This window comes from Botryllus schlosseri, chromosome 10 (assembly GCF_051294905.1).
Source record: "Botryllus schlosseri isolate E-star chromosome 10, Bs_hap1, whole genome shotgun sequence".
Taxonomy (NCBI): domain Eukaryota; kingdom Metazoa; phylum Chordata; class Ascidiacea; order Stolidobranchia; family Styelidae; genus Botryllus; species Botryllus schlosseri.
The window spans coordinates 16,505,798-16,524,371 of record NC_137245.1 but is presented as its reverse complement, the minus strand read 5'-3'; the positions used below and the strand labels follow the sequence as shown (position 1 = coordinate 16,524,371).

General features: G+C 41.6%; 1 protein-coding gene across 2 annotated transcripts; it reads left to right on the top strand.

Moving 5' to 3' along the window:
- The first annotated feature begins 5,521 nt into the window (after positions 1-5,521).
- On the top strand, positions 5,522-17,220 carry LOC145447716 (kelch-like protein 23). Of its 2 annotated transcripts, XM_080325965.1 has the most exons (5): positions 5,522-5,652; positions 14,526-14,658; positions 14,731-14,945; positions 15,623-15,928; positions 16,836-17,220. In XM_080325965.1, the coding sequence occupies exons 1-5, from the start codon at positions 5,559-5,561 to the stop codon at positions 17,093-17,095; spliced, it is 1,008 nt and encodes a 335-aa protein (XP_080182091.1). In that variant the 5' UTR covers positions 5,522-5,558; the 3' UTR covers positions 17,096-17,220. The 2 variants fall into 2 exon arrangements, with proteins under 2 accessions (XP_080182091.1, XP_080182092.1); XM_080325966.1 differs by lacking the exon at positions 5,522-5,652 and having other exon boundaries at positions 14,524-14,658; positions 14,778-14,945.
- Positions 17,221-18,574: the final 1,354 nt, after the last annotated feature.

The following is an 18,574-nucleotide window of genomic DNA, read 5'->3' as shown; positions in this document are numbered from 1 at the left end:
TTTTGTGGTTGGTTGACTAAAAAAGGTCATTTTTCTGTCTCACGTCCCAAAAAGACCACCGGACCGTCACTTGAGCGCTGATTTACTATATCTCAGTCCAATTTCCATGTAGATTTAACTAAAATTGCAAAAAAGAGGAATCAGTCTCAAAAAAGAGGACATTTAGGCGTCCTCCGAGGACACTTTCAGAAAAGTCAAAAAAGAGGACAAATCCTCCTAAAAGAGGACGTATGGTAAACCTAGCTTAGATAATATTTTATAAGATTTGTTTGATGACAAACTCTGCCCACTACCGCATTGTCGATGTATCCAAGTCAAGCCCGGTCACCACTGGCGAATATTAGAGGCGTATACCCTATAACTATAATTTGATGCCAAAAGCATTTACACGCAGATCGTGTAACCGGGATAATAACCTCAGCGGCGGGTAATGTTAACTAATACAATTTGATCAACTTCTTCTCAATTCTTAAAGTCGTCGCATGTAACATGACGTTGCGCTGCGAGCCTACATTTTAGCGGCAGCGCGGTCACGCTACCTAACAATCGCAATGCGGATGGCCATGTTTTTAATTCCAATTTGTAAACGTGAACATCACTTCCAAAGGACTTCATTTCTCGCTGGTGATTAGGAAGACAATGAGGATTTGAAAACTGCATTGTCACACAGCCGCCGCCGTGTCTGCTCGTCTCTGCGATCAATCAACGTATTGTGCACTAAATTGCTTACCACCGAAAATAGTACAATACCCAATTTTGCTTTAAGATAAATTTACGGTATTTACGGTGACCAATTCTTTAATTATTGATTATAGTGGTGCCCACCGTAAATACTATTTTATTCAAATCCAAATTTTTCGACGGCAATTAACTCCGCTTCTACTGGTTGGAATTGAAGTAAATTTGGTGAACATCGTTTCTATAGACAACCTAACACTTTCATCGCGTGAACAGAAAATTTTCAAATTTTTTGTTATTTATTTTTACATAATAAATAGAAACTTTCTTCTCCTGTAGCAATGCGGCTACTGGTTGGAATAGAACCAAATTTGGTGCGTAGGCTTGAATTAGGTAACCTAACAATTTTATCAAGTAGCCAGTGCGATTTGAAGAGAAAAAGTCACTTTTGAAGAGCCCTATTGGGTGTATTACTATTCCCCATGACAGTTTCATAGATTGTTGCGCCCGTAGAATTACCAAGTCACCGTTCCCAGTCGCAAGCCCTTCTCTGATTTTAAAGGTTGACCCGACTCGACTCGAGTCATTTTTATTTAATCACCGACTCAGTCCGAGATCGAGTTATTTCACGAAAGGTTGCACCAAATCAAATCACAATTTTCAGTCTCGAATCATCAATGGGTCATGCTCATGTTTCATCATCATGAACTAGAAATGTGACGTAATAGCTGATCTTCTACCGCATGGTGGCTTTTAAAAGTGATTTGACAGTGTAGTTTGTTGAGACTTCAGTGATTTTTATACTAGTTTTATGGTGAACGTTAAGTTCTTATATGTAAAAAAGATATGTCGCACTTGAATATATCGTCGTATACTTGAAATTCCAAAATTCCGTCGTGGGCCGCACAAAATGTTCTCGCGGGCCCCGTGTTTGAGACCTTTGCCCTGAAGGCCTTAGTATGAGATATCATAGGGATACAAGTCCTTCATTAGAGCACAGCTTACGGTTGGTGGGACTAAAATGTCACTCATGTCGATGCAACTGGAGCGAAATATTCTACCATGATCTCACGACAAATTGTTGGTTACCATATTTTGGAATCGGGAAAGGGGGACTCTTTTACCAAATCATAAAGGTTAGTTGACGATAATTGAAAACAGCTGATTTTGTAATATTTACTGGAAATCTTGTTGTTTTGATTAGAAACAGGTTGTCACATTGACTTTACTCCCGATTTAGCCACTTTTCATGTTAATTTCGTGGTGTCATCACCTTCATTCGACTCGAAGATCCATATTACCTATTGTACGTCATTTAAGCCGATTTTCACTTGACTCTGCCCATAATCCTATCTGTGAAGGAGGAAGAATTGCCAAAAAGGCGGACATTATGTGGTAACCCTACTACTCCGAAAACTTTCGGGGTCACTAGAAACAATTTTGCGCTACTGGATCCAAATATCACTTTCAATTGCATCAGACATAACTTAATACTCTGCCACTATACGCTAATACAGTGGTTCTCAACCTTTTCGATCTCGCGGCACCCTTTGAAAATGAAAAATAGTTCGCAGCACACTAGCACAGTGGTTCTCAACATATTTTAGCTTACTGTAGGCCTGCAAACTACCAGAATACACAGCAGCACCCACAGTCGTACGGAGGTAGTCTCTGACAAAGTATTTCTGCCTTTTTGGAGCACTCTATGGTTTTGGTCTGCTTCAAAGAATATATTACGGTATGTCCCATATCTGAGGACATGTCGCAAAAACGTCTATCAATGATTTGACATGGGAATCAATTTCAATTCCTCCGCTGCTGTGTTCCCAGCTATTAATTCTACTATTCTAGTACAAGCCGGAAGAATAACTTTCTCGGCTTCCGTGTGAGGTTTTTAATTTTTAGCTATGACCTCTGCTACCACATAACTGGCCTGCGATCTCGTTGGAACTTCGGGTTGCGCTTAGATTAGGGTTACCATATTTTGAGAATCTGATAATAGGACACTTTTTGACAATTTTCAGAGTTGGAATGCCGGAGTAAAATCAGGAAAAAGTGGTAAATTTTCCCGATTTTGTGGTTGGTTGACTAAAAAAGGTCATTTTTCTGTCTCACGTCCCAAAAAGACCACCGGACCGTCACTTGAGCGCTGATTTACTATATCTCAGTCCAATTTCCATGTAGATTTAACTAAAATTGCAAAAAAGAGGAATCAGTCTCAAAAAAGAGGACATTTAGGCGTCCTCCGAGGACACTTTCAGAAAAGTAAAAAAGAGGACAAATCCTCCTAAAAGAGGACGTATGGTAAACCTAGCTTAGATAATATTTTATAAGATTTGTTTGATGACAAACTCTGCCCACTACCGCATTGTCGATGTATGCAAGTCAAGCCCGGTCACCACTGGCGAATATTAGAGGCGTATACCCTATAAGTATAATTTGATGCCAAAAGCATTTACACGCAGATCGTGTAACCGGGATAATAACCTCAGCGGCGGGTAATGTTAACTAATACAATTTGATCAACTTCTTCTCAATTCTTAAAGTCGTCGCATGTAACATGACGTTGCGCTGCGAGCCTACATTTTAGCGGCAGCGCGGTCACGCTACCTAACAATCGCAATGCGGATGGCCATGATTTTAATTCCAATTTGTAAACGTGAACATCACTTCCAAAGGACTTCATTTCTCGCTGGTGATTAGGAAGACAATGAGGATTTGAAAACTGCATTGTCACACAGCCGCCGCCGTGTCTGCTCGTCTCTGCGATCAATCAACGTATTGTGCAAAACTGAATGCAGCCTTCAAGGCGCGCGATATGTCGAGTAAAGGGAATTCACGGGGGACACTCCATGCGGGCATGACGGCAATTTTGATCTTGAAACTTCACATCTTTAGGCCGATTTACATTATTGATTGTTTGCTTTAGCCAAGAAATATTCTGCGCATAATTTCAAAATTTCGAAGAAGTCTCTCGCGCCACCGTTGCGAGACGCAAACGGCACACCGGTTGAGAACCATTGCGCTAGCACATGGGATCACGATCTCCGTCAATATATTTAAGGGGTATACAATGCTCTAAATATGACGTGGTCTCAAATTGAAATTGTAAGTGGCAACAGCCATTTTCATCATAAAGTCATCGTATTGCCAATAAAATTTTTAAACCAGGGGTCGCCAACTCAAAATGGGTCGCGGGCCAGTTTTCAAATCTCGTAGAGGCCGCGGCCCACAAGAATGCAAAATCTAGACAAAATAGGCCTCAGTATACCAACCACGTTTTGAAAATTTAGGTCAGTACAGCGCTGTGCTCCCTAACATGGACGATGGGCATATAGTTACCACAAAGTAAGTGATATTTTACTCAATAAGTATAAATACCATAACAAATATCATGATTATAAACCTCATTTTATTTTAGACCAGTGGTTCCCAACCTTTTTCGACTCATCGCCCCCTTATCAAGCTCAACCCCGATCATCGCCCCCCCCCCCTCCCACATTTTGTGAACCGAAAAATCGGTATACAATCTGTAATCATCGGCGGGTTGACTAAAAAAAAGGTCAACTTTTCGGCTCGGTGTCGAATTTTACACTTTTGCAACTAAATTTCCGTGGGTTGACTATAAAAAAAAGGTCATTTCTCCGACTTGACTCCAAAATAGCCGTTTTACCGCGTCATCGCCCCCCTATCTCCCCCTTCGCTATTTTCGCCCCCTGTCGCCCCCTTTGTCCATTTTCGTCCCCCTATCGCCCCCTTCGTCATTTTCGCCCCCCTAGGCCGCCAAATCGCCCACGTTGGGAACCACTGTTTTAGACCATATGATCTGCGCACTATACCTGACTATACATTTCAGCGACTAAGTAATCGTTATTGGGACTAGCGAGACACGTTACTAGCTCATCCTAGAGCTTGATCTAGTGGGGACGCCCCAAGGCCCGTGATCTGAGCGTCTCGGTCTTGGCAGTGTCTGGGCCACTGCACGTCAAGGCAATATACCAATTGCCCATGCCCAATTGCCCATTGATATCAACTGATTTTCCCTCGATGGAATACCATAGCCATCACCGAAGCCGATTCAGCTGGTGAAGAATAGTGATGTTGATCACAGGCGAATAGCTTATTTTCAAACAACAACAATGGTGTGAAACTGAAATCAAACACAGCAGTTATAAATGCTTTACTTAGCATTCTTCCAACATGTAAAATCTGATCGCGGACCGCAAAATATGACCTCATGAGCCGCGTGTTGATGACCCCTGGTTTTAAGTAACAGTTCGAGTACGGTCGCTTTCTGAGGGAAAGCGATGCTACCAAAATATTGTTCACATTATCAACTTTTATTTGAGACCATATCGTAATGAGAGCATTGTCCCCATTTAAGCAACCAACTGTTCATCGTGTTCTTTCTACAGACTCATCATTGCATTCTGGCAATCTATTGATTGTTGATTGTTACAATCACTTGTTCAATTCCAGTGACACTGTCGAAAAAACACCAGCGACGTTTGCAAACCCAGAGGAAAGATGTTGTAGCAAAGTATCAGGTGTACGGTATGGAGATCGTGGAATAGACTGCAATGAGGCTAAAGCGATACTTATCTCAACAATCATGATAAGTAATTTGGTATTTCTGCAAATGATCTCCGTTAGCCTAGATATACTCGTGTTGGCTTTTCGTGTAATGCATGCAAAACCGTATTCATGGAATACGTGAACTCATATGTCTTACATGCTCGAATATGTGGCGCACATTAAATTGCTTACCCTTCGCAAAAATTGATTGCGTTGGCTCTGAGATGTTTCCTTTCGTGACGTAAAACTTTGACTTATGTTCTCAATCTTTAGCGTCTAGATAGGCCTGGTAACCACTCTTGATAATGCTGGACGTAACCCGTGATGATATAGACGGTGTGGCGTCCCCGGAGCGTGCGATCGGTAGTCAGGAGTTACCTTTGTCGGATGCAGGAGAAGGTGAGATATGCTTCATTAAACCACTGTGTTCCGATAAACTGGCTGTGAAAGGAAATGCGCAAAATTGGTGTCGGCTTGTCAACACATAGCCTATGTCACTTTTGTCTGCCATTTTCTTGCGCTCTGGATTTGAAATTTGTTTGAATTAGCTATAGCCACAAACAATATGTTATTATTGCTAAATGTATTCCACTCGGAAACTTTTCCACTTATTCTCATCAGGAGCAAACGTCAGTAAATGCAGTAAAAAAATTCAAATCATAGAAATAACTAATTTCGTTGTGTTGTATAAATTATAACAATCTTTCTATATTTTAGTTTGGTTTTACTGACGTTCGCGCTTGAGGAGGGTCAGTGGAAAAACGTCGAGTGGAATAAATTTGGCAATTTGAACGGAGATTGTTTGTTGCGATATAATGTAATGCACTTCTAAAACCCTATCTAATTTAGGGTTGCCATATGCCCGGAATTTCACTGAAAAAACTGCGTTCGAGAGGAAATTCTAAAATATGCCTAAATGTCCGGAATTTTGAAGGCTTGAAGTAGTCTCAAAAGTTTGTCGTAAATTTACATCAACAATGTTATTTCCAAACCGATTTAGGCTATTCGAAATATTTCTTCGCGCTGCGCGCGAGTTAATGCAACGTCTGTTGATATTAGTATGAGTACCAGGCACCGCACTCGCAAAAAATGCAATCAAAAATAAATAAAAATAACCATCATTTACTGAAATAAGTCTAATTGTAATCGTAATTATAAGCTAACGGTATATTCGTGGAGTTGGTTAAGGCCGATTGGATGCTTCAGTCACAGTCTGTGCTTCCAGATCTTGGGGTCGTTTGTCTTTATCTGGGGATCGCGAAGATATTGGCCGTAATCAGTTTCCGAAATAGGCCGTGCGTAAGTCTGGGCAAGCTGAAATTTTTTAGTAATCATTTTGTCAAGTATTGAGGTGGGCCAGGGAACACTTTCAATTTCGAAATGAGGTCGCGACCATAAAAAGATCGGAATCATCGGATGTGCAACCTGCTGGTGCATTTTATGATAGACTAATACAGTGGTTCTCAACCGGTGCACTAGTGTGCCATTTAGCCTACGTCTCGCAAGTGTGCCGCGGGAGATTTATTCGAAATTTTTGAAATTATGCGCTAAATAGTTCTATTCTATAGCAAACAATCAATAATCCAAAACGGGCTCGATGTAAAGTTTGTACAGTACATCTGACAAATCAAAATTGCTGTCATGCCTGCAATCAATATCCCCCGTGAAGTCGGTTTACCCGACATAATGCATGCCATGAAGGTTGACTTCAGATTTGAACATTGCGGCGGCGCCTGTATGACAATGTAGTTTTCAAATCCTCATCGTCTTCCTTTTCCTAATCACCACCGAATTAATTCCTTAGGAAGTGATGTTCACGTTTACAAATTCGAATTGCAAAAAAATAGACATCCAAATTGGTATTGTTAGGCAGCGTTTCGGCACTACAGTTAAAATGTAGGCTCGGAGCGCAACGTTATGTTACCGGCGACGGATGTGAAAATGGAGAAGTAAATTTGATCTATTTGCATCAGTTAACAAATTTCCCACCGCTGCGGTTATTATCGCGACTTGTTGGAAGTATAATTGAACTGCGGATGGCTGTCCCTGCCAGTAGAACTAATGAGGCATCGCTATCCTCACGCGTGCTATACGATATGCGTGGAAATGCGTTTGACATCGTAAATACGCGCCAAAGCCTCCGTATTGCTTTGTGGCGATCGTGCTTTGTCTGTTCGATGCGATGGTTATAATTACATCGACAATGCGGTAGTTGACAGAGTTTATTGTCGAAAAAATCGCATGAAATATGGTATATAAGCGAAGACCAAAGTTTCAACGAGATCGCAGCAGGCTAGTTATGTGGGCGCAGAGGTAATTGCGAAAAATTCAAATCCTCACTAGGAAGCGGGGTATGTTATTATTCGGCTTGTAGTAGAATTGTAAAATAATTCCTGGGACCAAAGCGGTGAAAGAATTCAAAATGATTCCCGTGTCAAATGATATCATTTGTCGACGTACTATTTGTAACATGCCCGCAGATATATAAGATAGCGTAATTCCTTCTTTAAAGCTGAAAAAATCCTAGCTGAGTGCTCCAAAAAGGTAGAAGTAATTCGTCTGTACGACTGTGGCTGCTGCTAAGCAATGTTCCCTTTAAGCTGCACGCGTGGGCAATTGCGCAGTGCTGACACGGTCTCGGCGCTAGGAAAATTTGAGCTGCGCACAAAAATGTCAAAGTGATTTTTTTATTTTAATTTTAGTCGTTACGCACTCTTGTCCAAGGGCCGCGCAATGAGTCGGCGAGTGCGCGCAGATTCTTGAAAATTAATGGGTACATTGCGATAAGTATTCTTGTAGCTCAGAGGTGCCGTAAGCCAAAAAAAGTTGAGAACCAAGTGTGCCGCGAACTATTTTTCATTTTCAAATAGTCTCGCGAGGTCAAAAAGGTTGAGAACCACTGGACTAATATATGGAAGAGTCAAGACTATTGACAGAATTCATTCATAAAATATAACAACCAGATGCCTATAGTAAGTGCTCAAGAAGTTGCATCGATTACCCTACGGTGGGCCCAAGATAAGTGCTTTTTTGGGTGGAAGGGGGCTGAAAAATGTTGTTTCGGACCTGGTTAAAACACGCAACCAGATGGCCACACCGAACAAATAGTATAGCAGGGCTCTTAAAACACAATCCCGACAGGCCGGACGCGGCCCGCCAGACGATTTCATCAGGCCTGTGAAGAAATCTGTTGCAGACCCCCTAGCGAGTAGTAAAATCATCATATACAGATACAGATAGCCCAATTCCTGACCTATGTTCCATTCCATTCCTGTATACAATGGATGGAAAATGCTTTGCTAGTGAATGGGTCGCTTATTATTTTTTATTATTAAAATATTTTTTTTCATTCCATGTGCATGCCTCTTATTTACATCGCCTAGGCCCAAGTGGGTGTCTGATCGCAAAGACTACTGTAAGTCGTTTCGGCACCTTCCTATCTTTCATTGTATCGCAGTCTTGTGACTTTTGAAATGATGAAAGTTTATGAATAAACTCGAAGTTGAATTAGTGTGACGTCTTATTGACAGAAAATGCGTTATACCTCATTCTTAAATCCACTAGTGGGTGCTAAAGCGTGTCCGGAATTTGCTTCACAAAAATATGGTAACCGTAATCTAATTATAGCATTTCATATTGTAAATTCCGTTTTTAAAATTCAATCCAATCTTCTCATGATTTGACTGCACCTCAGCCATATGGTCCCTTGATCTGCATGAATATGGAATCAAAATAAAAAATAGTTACCCAGTGCTCTTAAAAATTCGAGTAATATTTTGAACTCCATGTGACAATTTAGGATTTCGACGCTGTGGTTGTTGTCTTCTGATTTTCATGTAAGGGGCGGTCCGTGAATATTTTACAAAACTGAGAATAGATTGGAGGCATGCAACATTTGGAAATTCGATTCATGCAATAACCGGAAAGAACGATAATAGTTGCTTGAACTGTAAACAGACACAGTCTGGGCAACTATATATTTTCATTGGCGAAGTGGCGTATGAGTTTGTGTTGAAATGTTCTCGGCCACAACATTCGAAAATTCTGGAAAAGCAGTTTCGTTTCGGAATCAGACCTATTCTATACTAACGCCATTCTAGACGGGCTCGTCCTATAGGGCAACTGGGGCATTGATTCACCTAAAATTCTGTTCAATAACAATGATCTTCCATTTATAGACGCTCAGCAATCAATATATATCGACTCGAGATAACGGCGAAAATCGCATTCTTTTTGTGCTATCTCTGGTAAATGCCAATTGCCAGTGGCGGCTCGTGACAATATCAGGTGGTGGGGCAAGGGCTGCAAGCGACTTTTTATCAAGATGACGTCACGATGGCGTTTTCCATCGTAAACAAGTAACTTAATGATGGTACGGTAACATGAATTTCCCGGCAACAGTGATTTTAACGTATGTGCCACGAGAGGTCCGCTGGTGAGCTGTGACTTGAAGTGTGGTAACTGCGTAAACGGCGTACGGAACAAAGATTCAACACGGTTCATGTTCGCATTAGACCTGACTAATTATCTGCAGAAATGGAAATGACTATAACTCGAGAGATAGCGTAAGCCTAATTTGAAAGGTCAACGAATTCGGACAGATACGCAATTGTTATCTCATAGATTGGGCCTGTCCTATTGAATCCAAAACATCATTGCAAAGGACTAAGAATAGCAGCCTCGGAAATTTGGTCTCGGTACAGCATAAGAGATTTTGGCCTTGAAACTGGAGACTGTAACACGACACATACGTTTTTATTACTGTCTTATAGGTCTGCTGCGAAATCGCCTTTGAAAAATATATTACCGAATAAATACGTGCATGGATGAAAGCCCTAAACTTGGTACACTGTTAGGCTACATGACATTATCGAGAAGTGGCCTCATGGCCCTTTTCGGTATGGTACACTGTCAAAATTAATGCGAACAGACCAACACCGAATTTTGCGTAAAATTTACTGAGAAATAGGCTGATCAAGGGACGGGGGGGTTGTACGCAAATGGCTTGAAGGCCACAATTTCACGGTGAAATTGACATTGGAGAATATACGATCAAAGTAAATATTTGAATGCAAACTGAGAATGATATCATCATCTCACTTAACGTTACCGCAGATACACCGGCTTTTGCGTGAAATCCGCAATGTGCTGTAGGCTAAAGTGTCAGATCGGAGCACATCTTTACCATACTCGACCTTGATAACGAAATTACTGCCCTAATCATTGAGTGTCAACCTTGAGACTTGGCACAGCGTTCGATACTAAAATCAAGACATACCGTGCAAAAGCTTATGACGGATCTAGGTAAGGAGCATCGTTAAAATCAATAGAGACCAATACCGGCTTTGCGTATAATCTGTTGGCGATAAATGACGAGTCAGCTCTCACTCGAATTAGGAAACGAAATTACCACTAACACAGTTCAGTGACAAACTTAAAACTTGGTACAGCGTTCGATACTAACATTAAGACTTACCGTGCCAAATATCATAACCGATCTCAGTATTGAACACCGTCAAAACCAATGGATACCAATACCGGCTTTTGAGTAAAATCTGTTTGCGATACATGACGGATCAGCACACACTCAACTTCGGAAACGGAATTACTACCCTAAACTTTAAGTAGAAACCCTGAAACTTGGGGCAGTGTTAAATACCACCATCACGACATGACATAACAAGTTTCAAGAGTTTTCATGGTGTGAAACCCCATTAAAATCGACCTATACCAGCAAAGGTCGACTAAACGCATATGACGGTAACAGAGTTCAGCTATAGATACGATTGTTACATCACACCTTAAGGGCACAGAGCTATCGTGCCCCGGTTGCTCGGTAATTTTATGAATAGGAGAGAGTAAATCACCGTTTCTTTATTGTGCGCGGTTTTGAGAGAATAGACAGTGAAAGCTTGCTATGAGCGCTACCGGGGCAAGCCCCGGCTAGGCATTCGCAAAGCGAAAACACAGAAGAGAATTCGATTTTCTCATAGACTTCGCTGTATATGGGCATTTACAAGCGAAAGGACAAGAAGTATACGATTTTCGCTGTGATTTCGGTTTATATAGATAGGTGGGCGTCTATAAATGGTAAAGAATTGTTATTGAACAGAATTTTAGGTGGGGCAATGCCCCAGTTGCCCTATAGGACGAGCCGCCACTGCCAATTGCTCATATATAGCAGAGTCTCTGCGAAAATCGAATTATCTTCTGTGTTTTCGCTTTGTAAATGCCCACCCGGGGCATGCCCCGGTAGCGCTCATAACTAGCTTTGACTGTCTGTTCTCTCAAAGCCGCTCGCAACAAAGAAATGGGGAACTACTCTCTCCTATTCATCAAATTACCGAGCAAGCGGGACAACTTGGCAAGTTGCCCTGCCAGTGTGATGTAGCAATGGTATATATACCTGAACTTTGTTACCGTCCGATGGGGTTAGACAACCTTTGCTGGTATAAGTCGATTTTGAGGGTCTTTCGCAACATGATAATTCTTGAAAATTGGTATGTTATGTCGTGATGGTGGTATCTAACACTGCTCCAAGTTTTAGGGTCGACGGTATGTCTTGATGTTAGTATCGAACGATGTGCCAAGTCCCGAGGTTGACACTAAATGACTAGGGCAGTAATTTCGTTATCGAGGTCGAGTATGATAGAGATGTACGCTCATCTGACGCATTGGCCTAACTACCGCATCGCGGATTTCACGCAAAAGCCGGTGTTGGTCTGTGCTAATTTTAACTGCGTTCCATACTGAGAAAGGTGATGAGATGATGATCCCATGAAACACTTTACTAATATTCTCGGTTTGTATTCAAATATTTACCTTATTTTATATTCTTCAATGTCAATTTCACCTTGAAGTTGTGGCCTTCAAGCCATTCGCTTACAACCTCTTGTCAAGCGCGATAGCCAGCTCGTTTTCGATGACGGCTAACAGCTGATCCCTTGATCAGTCTACATTCCTCCATATATTTTACGCAAAATTCGGTGGTTTTACGCAAGACTCGGCCTTATCAGCCTGGAAATTGTCCATTGATCTAATCGTACGCATGAGGAAAGCACACTCTTACCTTTTTCCCAACGCATTTTGATAAAAATGAATGGATGACTCATAGATGAGGATAAGGATGCCTTGTCATACACTTTTACACTCGTGATGCCACAGGCAGTGTCTCTAGTTCGACTGAAATTAGGTATCGTTATCTGAAGCATGCGGTCTACTGCAAACGGTGCCTCGATATTGCCCGATGGTCGACATTGCTCAGCTCGAGGTGACTTGTTTGTGTTCCAATACATCTTTTCTGAAGTAGTAACCACTAGTGAACTTTTGAAATTCCTATTGGTAAAAAATTGCCCTCTATCAACTTTTCTGCCGTCATTAAGCTCGATGCGTTAGATTAGGGTTGCCATACGTCCGGAATTTCCCGGACATGTCCGGAATTTCACTGAAAAATCTGCGTCCGGGAGGAACTCCTAAAATATGCCTAAATGTCCGGAATTTTGACGGTTTGAAGTAGGCTTCAAATTTTTTCGTACATCAACATAAACAATATTATTTTCAAGCAGATTTATGCTATTTAAAATTGTTTCTTCGCACCGCTCGCGAATTAATGCAACGTATATTGATATAGTATGGGCACCAGGCACCACCCTCGCCAAATTTGCAATCAAAATAAATAGTTTGGGCAAGCTGATTTTTTAGTAATCAACTTATCAAGTTTGAAGCTAGTCCACGGAACATTCTGAAGTTGGAAATGCGGTCGCGACCATAAAAAGTTAGAAATCACCAGCTGTGTGCTATACCTGCTGGTGCATTTTATAGTAGCCTAATATATGGAAGAATCAATAATATTGACAGAAGTCAGTCAAAAAATTTAACAGCCAGATGCATATTGTAAGCGCCCAAAAAGTTACATCGACTACCCTATGATGGGCCCAAGATCAGTGCATTTTTATTCGGCGGAAGGGGGCAGAAAAATGTTGTTTCAGACCTGATTAAAACACATACCCAGATAGCCGCACCGACCCAACGGTATAGCAGGGCTGTCCAACACAATCCCGACAGGCCATGACACGGCCCGTCAGACGTTTCATCCGGACCGTGGAGAAATCTATTGCAGACCCTAGCTAGTATAGCAATCACCAGAGGCCACATTACAGATGACCCAATCCAAGACCTATATGTTCCACTGCTTTCCCGTATACCAGTGGTTCGTGGTTCCCAACCTTTTTTCTCCCACGTACCATTTCGAGGTTTTATGCAGTGCTCGCGTACCACCTACATAAGATAAGCGCGCTGAAGGCGGTCAAAATGTTTCCACCGTGTTGAGGTGCATGTTGGGGCGCAGTATATGATTTCTGTAGTGGATCCATTTGAAATTCTTGTGGTCAAATATATTAAGACAGAATTTGGTTAGGTTCGAATCCATATGCTTTACGACTAGATCTCTTCCCAGTAGGCCGTCATTGGTGGGATAACCACTACCAACAACGACGACCTTACCACGACGACGGCGGCTTCAAACACTCAGAATCAACCCTTGAACTAATAACTCCCTTCAGTCGAAAAAAACAGAATCTTCTCGCGTAGGCTACCACCTGGAAGACCTTCGCGCACCATTACCACTGCTGTATACAGTCGATGGGCAATGCTTTGCTAGTGTGACGTCATATTGACAGACAATGTGTCACCTCATTTTCAAATCCGCTAGTTGGCGCTAAAGAGTGTCCGGAATTTGCTTCACAAAAATATGGTAACCCTACGTTAGATGTGCTCACGATTCTCGAGGCTGTCCTTCTGGGTATTCCAGATTTCAATGAACTCGTCGTTGGACATTTTGCAACTATGAAATCACGCCGCGCGCAATAGGCCTACTGATACAAACGTTAATATGTGCAGGTATTAACTGCTGTACTTCATATTTTCTTTCTAATAATTTGAAATACGTAAGCCTTGTTAACCATGCCTAATGTCTATACCCCATGCAAACTGTGCGCGACCACCACGAAGTCACATTTTCACGTGCGAATACACTATTGTGACGTCACTGGACAATTAAAATCGCGTGCACCCCTTGCCTCACTACCCGATATTGCCACGAGTCGCCACTGGATATAAGGATATACTAAGACTGATCATCCAAATTCGTATGCTGAGTAGGCTACTGTAGTGAATTGTGCAGGATCCTTATTTTAGGACTAGAGTACTAAACAGAAAGTTATTTTGTCATATGCCGTGTCAAATACTACATCAGGTTTGCTGTTTTCTTGCAGGCGGTCTTTACTCGCTATATATGATCGCTGCTTCGTCTTCCGAAAATGCAAATAAACAGAATTATTCCTTTCAACGCTACGATTTTGACAAAAGTGAATGGACTGTGCTTAAAGATAGAATGCCAGAGGAAAGGTGAGCGGCATTATTTTCAATGTTGAATGCGTGGCAAAAAGCTTACCTGTAGGCCCAATTCCGATGATTTAGAAGTGGATTCGCAGTGGCAACTTACGGCAATCAAATATGGGTAATAGGTGGCTGCAGTAGTTCCGCTCGATGGATGAACAGTGTAGTGATCTACGATCAGGAAAAGAATTCGTGGAGAAAAAAAAAGCGGCCCATGACTTACCCAAGGCGCGATTTGTGTGCTGTGGTGATTGGCCGCCATCTGTATGCTATTGGAGGGACAAGTTTATACGGAGGTGTGTTCTATAATTGATAGGTTTGCTTGTAACCGTGATGCGTAAAATGCTAGTTATGATTTCTGAACCTGTATTGATTTATAATGTACACTAAGAAGGAAGAAAGAAGCCTACGATGTACCAGTGTTATTTATTAACGGTGAAAGATAATCCGACGGTTTAAACAAAGATACTTGACAAAGTACTGTTTTTTTCCTGTGGTGTAGAAAAACTTCTTTTTTTTTCAAAGCCGCGGGTATGGCCTTACGGTAACATGGTGATTTTGGACGTTGCACCACGGTACTCTCGAGACGAATATATTACAATGTAACGTGAAAAATACAGCTACAATCTTCGTTCTGATCTCATCAAATCTATTTTGTCCTGATCAAAAATACTTCCAGATATTGACCATTCCTTGGAGATATATATTATAATAAATATTTAAGTCGTATGACAGGTCATGGCTAAGTGACGAAATGTTCACCATGAATGCTACTATTTAAAAAATTGGCAAAGCGTAATAGACACATATCTATCGGTTGAAATTAAGCTAATGGTAACTTGGCATGGCATTAACTTCTGTTTTTTGTCCATTCCGATACGTCATGGTAGTTATATTTGAATGATAAGCCACTGCTAACAAATAGCATAATACTTCAAAATCGAATAACGATAATGCGCTTTCAAATTGGCAGTTTGCGACTTTGTGGAAGTTTGGAACGGTAAAACTCTCTGGCAATATCGAGCTCCATTAACTCAGGCAAGGACCGACTTCTCAGCCGGCGAGATTCATGGTCAGATATACGTGGTAGGCGGCCAAGGCCGGGGAAATGAATGTCTTGATATGGAATACTACTGTCCACGCTCGAACTGTTGGACTATCATCCCCGGAAATTCTATCAAATGGCCGGGCGTACGCGCGGCAGTTTTGAGAAATGTTCTTTACTTCTTCAATGGAGGACTTGTGGCATCTTATCAAAAGGATAACAACTCCGTCAGTCGTGAGTATTACGTGGCGACAGTGCCTCTTTCAAATATATGTGTATGAAGTCCCAATAGCACGGACGAGTGTCCAGAGTAGGTGAAAGTGGTCAGGGCCACCCTTGATACTCTCGAGTAGTTGTAGTAATGCTGTAAATTTATAAGTAGAAGTAACTATGTGGAAGACCTCCTAGTACAATCGATGTGAAGAGATGCACAATGGTTTTAAGACAGCTTTATTTCTGCATCCTCGCGGCATCCAGTTCAGACAAGAAGGAAGCATGTATTGTCATGTGTCCACCAAGTGACCATTTCACGTCGTCGGTGCCAGACACTTGGCGGCCCTAGAAATAACAGTACCGTCATGATAACAACTAACAATCATTACACATTCACCCCTAATGGGTTGGCTGTCATAACTACAAGTGGAACTATATAAGGTAGGATTGAAAAGAAGAAGTCAAGTAAATAGTGTCGAACAGTCAATTTGGGCACGGGGTCGTAAATTATTAGCACTACGACTACATGACACTACGAATTGGTGCAATTCCAGAAGACGCAACTGACGACACATGTATACCTGGCCTATTCCGCACATTGAAAATTGAGAATTTCATCCGTAAAAGTGATGCAAGCATATATCTAAACGGGTTTCTGCTTTTAGCGCCCAAAGTGCACCAATTAAGTGGTCTTATCTGTACAACTGTCCAGTAAAAGTGGAATCAGTGTTGAAATATAACGACCTACTTTACTGCTCCAGAAAAATAGAAGTATACTTCGTTAGACGCTTCCGTGAGTAACATATACTAAGGCGATAGCCATACACAGTAATACACACGTGTACGTCGTCTAGGAATTTACTGTATGCCAAGTTTTATTATAAACCTGTTGTATATTCCACTGGTAACAGCGTTTTCTACAATACAGACTACGTGCCTTCCTGTGCCGACTTGGGCATCGTGGCTGTGGTTCCATTCGTCACAAGGGGCTATGACGTTGTCGCTGGCTGCCGGACGTTGTACGTCGTCGGCGGACTTATGGATGAGGACCCAACGGAGACGACCATGCTTCGATTCCAAACACATACGCGCAGATTCGTAGCACTGCCAAATCCGTTGGGCCCACCATGTGCCGTGAAAGCTGCTCTCGTCAAAATCGATTCTTCACGCCAATGCTGTAAACTCTGAAAATGACTGATGGTGATCTTGTTACACTGTTCTGGTAGCTCATTGCTTAACTATCATTGCTTCCGTGTTTACTGCCATTCGCCCAAATTTATGGTTTGCTTTGCAATCAATGATATTCAAATGCTTCTAGTGGTGATCAAAGTGGTGATCAAAGTGGTAAGATATGTTACTCGCTTAGACACCGTTGCCATTTAACGTAGACGTAAAGGCCGTACCGAAAAGTTCCAATAATTTACAAGTCTAAGCAACGTCTTTTTCTCGTAACGTCAAACTACTTCAAATGGAAGTAGTAGTAAGTAGTTTTAATGGCAAATCTGGTGTATGGGTTGCATAAATTTGTAGTAAACCGCAAGCGGTTCTTATGAAAAATGGCTTAATAAACGTGATGCGAACCTATCCTGAACTACTTCCTACGAAATTGCAAGCAGCATACTAGGCCTAACCTATGTAAGTAGTAGGAAAGTATACGAAACCAACTTGGATTCGTGGAAAAAATCGAAGTACTTCGATACCGACTACCTCTGCAGCCTTCAAGAACGTGGCATAACGCGAGACACTTCCAATTTGAACGTTAATTTTCGGGAACTAAAAGATGTCATGGTGGATGCCGTATGCTTGGGATTCAAGTACAATAAATATTGTTCGGCTACTATCTTATATTGATAAAAATATACTATGTGATGATGACGATGATGATGACATGGCGATGAAACGATTGCATATTGGCAATGAAAGCACCTGTTAGCAGTACATAAATGAATAACGATAGCCAAGTATGAAACAAGGTCATTGACCACTGTTAAACAGAAAGAATTGCAGTTGCATAAATCAGATTGCCCCACGTCCAATATATGGTAAAGCTGTGGCTTCTACATATTTCAGTCGAAACATCCGAAAAGAAACAAGTGCGGATGGGATGTACCGCAATACCGCAAGCAGTTAGTTACCCGATTGCGGCAAAGTACATATTAGGGATGGTGTGAACCTCTGAATGGTTCAGGTTCGTGTGAACGCTAACCTTTTTGAAAGGTTCTGTGTGAACGCGAACGTTAACGGGAACCTCATGACATCACGTGACGTCATATTGCTAATTCCAACCCTACAATTCCGTGAGGAGATAGCCTATATATTATAGGCTTACCATATTTTGGAAATCTAAAAAGAGGACACTTTTTCAGAAATTTGAGACTTGCAAAACCGGAGAAGAATTCTCAAAAACCGGTGAATTATCCCAACTTTGTGATCGGTTGACTAAAAAAAAGGTCATATTTCCGCCCAGAGCTCAAAATACCGTTTTTCTCTCCACATTGCTAGGTGGATGACTAAAAAAAGGTCATCTTTCCGCTCAGAGCTAAAGTCACCGTTTTTCACTCCGAAATACCCGCCGGAGCGTCACTTCTGTGCTAATTTACGGCATGTCACTCGCAATTTGCTCTAAATCTGACCTAAATTTTCAAAAAAGAGGACGTAATCTCAAAA

What these genes read in the sequence shown, in the direction of transcription:
- LOC145447716 (XM_080325965.1), top strand. Translation starts at nt 5,559, where the DNA reads ATGCTGGACGTAACCCGTGATGATATAGACGGTGTGGCGTCCCCGGAG. An exon ending in TTTGTCGGATGCAGGAGAAG is followed by an intron (nt 5,653 to 14,525) that starts GTGAGATATGCT and finishes GTTTTCTTGCAG; the next exon opens with GCGGTCTTTACTCGCTATAT. An exon ending in AGGGACAAGTTTATACGGAG is followed by an intron (nt 14,946 to 15,622) that starts GTGTGTTCTATA and finishes TCAAATTGGCAG; the next exon opens with TTTGCGACTTTGTGGAAGTT.